We start from the raw sequence: 3953 nt of genomic DNA on the forward strand, positions 1-3953 counted from the left end.
TGTAATTTAATGCTAAAATTGATATGATTAAAAGCCAGATAGAGTTCCAACAGCAGAATCCAATCAACACACACAGAAAATGATTCCAAAAATATTATTTAGTGCACCTACCAAAACATGCCCAAACTCAATAATTATAACCCAAAAATCCTAATTCCCAATGACCCTTTTTTTCCCTTTGGATATTAAAGTAAGATTCTTTACTTAAGAAATTAAAAATTGAACTATACAACAACATACCCAATGTAATCTCACAAAGCAAGGTCGGGGAGAGTAAAGTGTACGCAGACCATACCACTACCATGTTGTTTCCGATAGACCCTCGGCTCAATCAAAAAACAGTTCCAAGCAGTATATAGAAAGATAAAACGGAAATAAAGAGGACATGGCAAGTCAGCATCATGAGATTAATCTTAAATTAATATAGTTAGAAGCCAAGAAACAATAATTCCCCAATATTTAGTCAACCTATTAACACACTTAAACTCAAAAACAAGTGCTATTGAAGTAAAAACTACAATTTGAATCACAATTTTTTTTAAATCACATATTAAAGTAAGATTCTTTACTAAAAAGAAAATGTAACCAAGAGAAAATACCAATAAAATAAAAACCCAAGTTCATGTCAGGATCATAAATTTCATGTCGAATTATAATTAAAAATTAGAATAAAAAATAATTTAATTCTCAAAAAAAAAAAGGATGGAGAAGTAAGCGAACCTGTAAGAGACGTCTCTTCTAGAAGAACCAAACGAGGAATTTTGATGATAATTCAGATACCCACATGAAGTTTCCATTAATACAACCCAACAAAAAAAAGATAGTTAGCAATGGCAGAGAAACTAAGGTGGTCGTGTTTTGTATTGATTAATTACTTAAAGGGTAAGTGTTATTGATGTAATTAATTAAAGTTGGATGTGACGACGCCGGAGTTTGTGACTGTCGCCGGAAGTTTAGCCGGAGAAAGGAAGGAGAAAATGGATGGGAAAAAAAAGGGAAAGAAAATGACTTGGAGAAAATAGGAAGAGAGAAGGGGTTTGAACGTTGGAAGAGTATAATTTGCTAATTTGTTTGAATAGGGACATCATGTTAAACAACATGGGTCGGAGCTTAACGGAGGTGGGGGTGGACCTGGGTCCCACAAATTAATTACACATCGTTCACTATTACTTATCATATTTTAAGAATTCGACTAATCTTTAAAATTAAATTGAGTTAAATTAAATTAATGTTTTAAATTAAGGTTTCAGTACTCAAAAACTATACAAAAAATATTACTCCACCTATCTCAGTTAATGTTATTTAATTTGACTTGATACAAAATTAAAAATAAATAAATTAGAATTTGTGATTTAAAATAAATTATAGTTTGTGTAGTTACAAAACATTTCATTGATGATAATATGGACTGTTGGACAATAAAAGTTTCGAGGCCGAAAAATAAATAATTCGGGACAAGAAAAAAATATTGCAACAATCAATTTTATTAATTTCAATGTGAGTGTTACAATCTCTATGAATCCTCTGATTCGCATTTTCAAATATAAATTCAAGGGCTTAAAGCTTGATCTTGAATTTGAATTTGAACTTGAATTGATGGACTTGAGGGACTTGATCTTGACTTGTGCTTGAATTCAAGAGCTTTTGAGCTTATTCTTGAATATTGTGGTCTTGATCTTGAACTTACTTGATTTGAATGCTTGAGCTTTTTAGAAAAATTACGGTGTTTGATCCACGAGCTTTCTCTTGCCACTTGTTAGAGTTCTGGGGTCTCTCTTCTTAATTATGAGACCCTATTTATAGTTGTAGGAAAGGAAGAGTCATGATAAATATGAACTTCCTTTGACCAATCAGATTTAAGTGATGTGGCGTCTTTTATGGGCTTTTATTTCATGGGTCTGCTGCATCAGTTTGACATGTGGCACGGTCCTATTGGCTGTTTCACTTGACTTGGCATGCCACGTCATTTGACACGTGCCGCTTATTTGGGCCTCTAGAATATGACAATATTCTTGGGCTTAGCAAAGTGGACTCATTATTTATAGCCCAAATTAATGGGCTAGCCCAATAAAAATTGGACTTTAATTCAACCCATATATGTTTGGACTTAAATAATTAATCTAATTATATTAATCCACAACATTTATTTAGGACTAATATATTTTGAATTTAATATAATCCGAATTTTGTACGGATTTAAATTTAATAAAATTGCATCGCCCACAAATGCCCCCTACTTCAAAACTTGTCGAGACATTTAATATTTTGGAGACTAGCCTTGAAGTATGATTATTTAAGCATGTTTCCTTCGTGTTTCAACAATCCTCATACCTATGAATACCACATTCAAAAATTCAAAGCCGAACCATATTGATATTGCCTCTCAAAACTCTCTCATTTTTTCCATGAATCTCTATACTTAAGACCCATTGGTGAGGCATGATATTTAATTTCAAACAGATTTTGGAAGACTTTTTTATCGCCTTACTTAATCAGGAATAAAAATCTTCCGATTTGAACTTAGATTGGAGAAGGAAACAACCTTCAATTTGACTTTGTATGGGAGAAGAAAACAACCTTCGATTTGAATTTGTATGGAAGAAAGAAATTAACCTTCAATTTAAATTTGTATGGGAGAAGGAAATAATCCCCAATTTGAATTTGTATGGAAAAGAAAACAATCTCCAATTTGAATTTAGAGATGAAAACTATTTCAATCTGAATTTATATTGGAGAAGGAAACAATCTCCAATTTAAATTTGGAGATAAAAATTATTCCAATCTGAATTTATATTGGAGAAGGAAACAATCTTCAATTTGAATTTGGAGATGGAAATTATTCCAATCTGAATTTATATTGGAGAAGGAAACATTCATCCTACAACTCTATAAAAGGAGGTAGTTTCTCCACTTTTTCAATATCAATTTTGGGATTTTCAAGCCATCAATAATATTGAGGTAATTTCTTTTCCTCCTACTTTTCTCTTATTTTCGTCACTTTTTTTCAGCACAGCATGTTAGTGGTAGAAAATTCACATCTAATTGTAGGAATATCAGAATCATGAACCGTTTGATATTTCAAAAACTAGACTTCTAGATATATAACATATCCAAAATTCATCTTCAAATTCTTTCAATATAATTCTCGATAATTTTTTGAAGTTAGCCCTGAATTTTATCATGCTGAAAATTTCAGATCTGCGCGTCTTTACTAAACCTTTCATATCTTGAAATAGGAAGGATGAAATCACAAGCCGCTTAATTCTTGTGAAACTAGACACAAAGATTTATAACATATCTAAAATTCATAATTTAATACAATTGAGATATTTTCAGGTGTTATCCCGAAATCAACATTGAGTTTTGATGCATCAACAATTTCAGATTTACGCGACATCACCAAAAAAAAAATATCTCAATGTGAAAGTATTGAAATTATGATCCACTTGATCATAGATACCGGAAACATGCATGTATAGCATATCAAAAATTTAGTTTTTAACACCTTTTTTATTGTTGTAGATGATTTTTTTAAGTCCATCTTGACAGAGGATTCCATATTTGCATTGCCTCACCAAATAATTTATTTCTTGATGTGGGACCATCACCACCAAAGGGTTTTTTTATTTCCTCAAACTAGATTTTGAGGGTTTTATTCTCATCAAGGCATCTTGTCTCAATCCAAGTTGGTGATATACAACTTTTAAGATCACAACGCTTTGATAGGTAACGTCCTTTCTATTTGTGTTTTTGCTTTCTTTCTTATTTCTTCTCTTTTTTTTTTTTTTGAGAATTGAAACAGATAGCAATATGCAACAATCAGCTTAGGGTGCGAGAGTTTAACTTCGCCTCCGTCACCTTAAGTCTCGGCTTAAGGTGCGAGAGTTTAACTTCGCCTCCATCACCTTAAGTCCGACCAATTTTACTTGAAGATGGTGCAATGATTTTCTTTA

At 31.8% G+C, this 3953-nt stretch overlaps 1 protein-coding gene across 1 annotated transcript in view; it reads right to left on the reverse strand.

The window, feature by feature from the left end:
- Window positions 1–1078, reverse strand: part of LOC107867644 (uncharacterized protein At4g08330, chloroplastic) — a 9425-nt gene extending 8347 nt beyond the window's left edge. The window contains exon 1 of the mRNA XM_047410879.1: window positions 721–1078. Within this exon, the coding sequence (XP_047266835.1) occupies window positions 721–797 (77 nt within the window). The 5' untranslated portion in view covers window positions 798–1078. The remainder of the gene's footprint in view (window positions 1–720) is intronic.
- Window positions 1079–3953: the final 2875 nt, after the last annotated feature.

Source organism: Capsicum annuum, chromosome 4 (genome assembly GCF_002878395.1).
Source record: "Capsicum annuum cultivar UCD-10X-F1 chromosome 4, UCD10Xv1.1, whole genome shotgun sequence".
NCBI classification, from domain to species: Eukaryota; Viridiplantae; Streptophyta; class Magnoliopsida; order Solanales; family Solanaceae; genus Capsicum; species Capsicum annuum.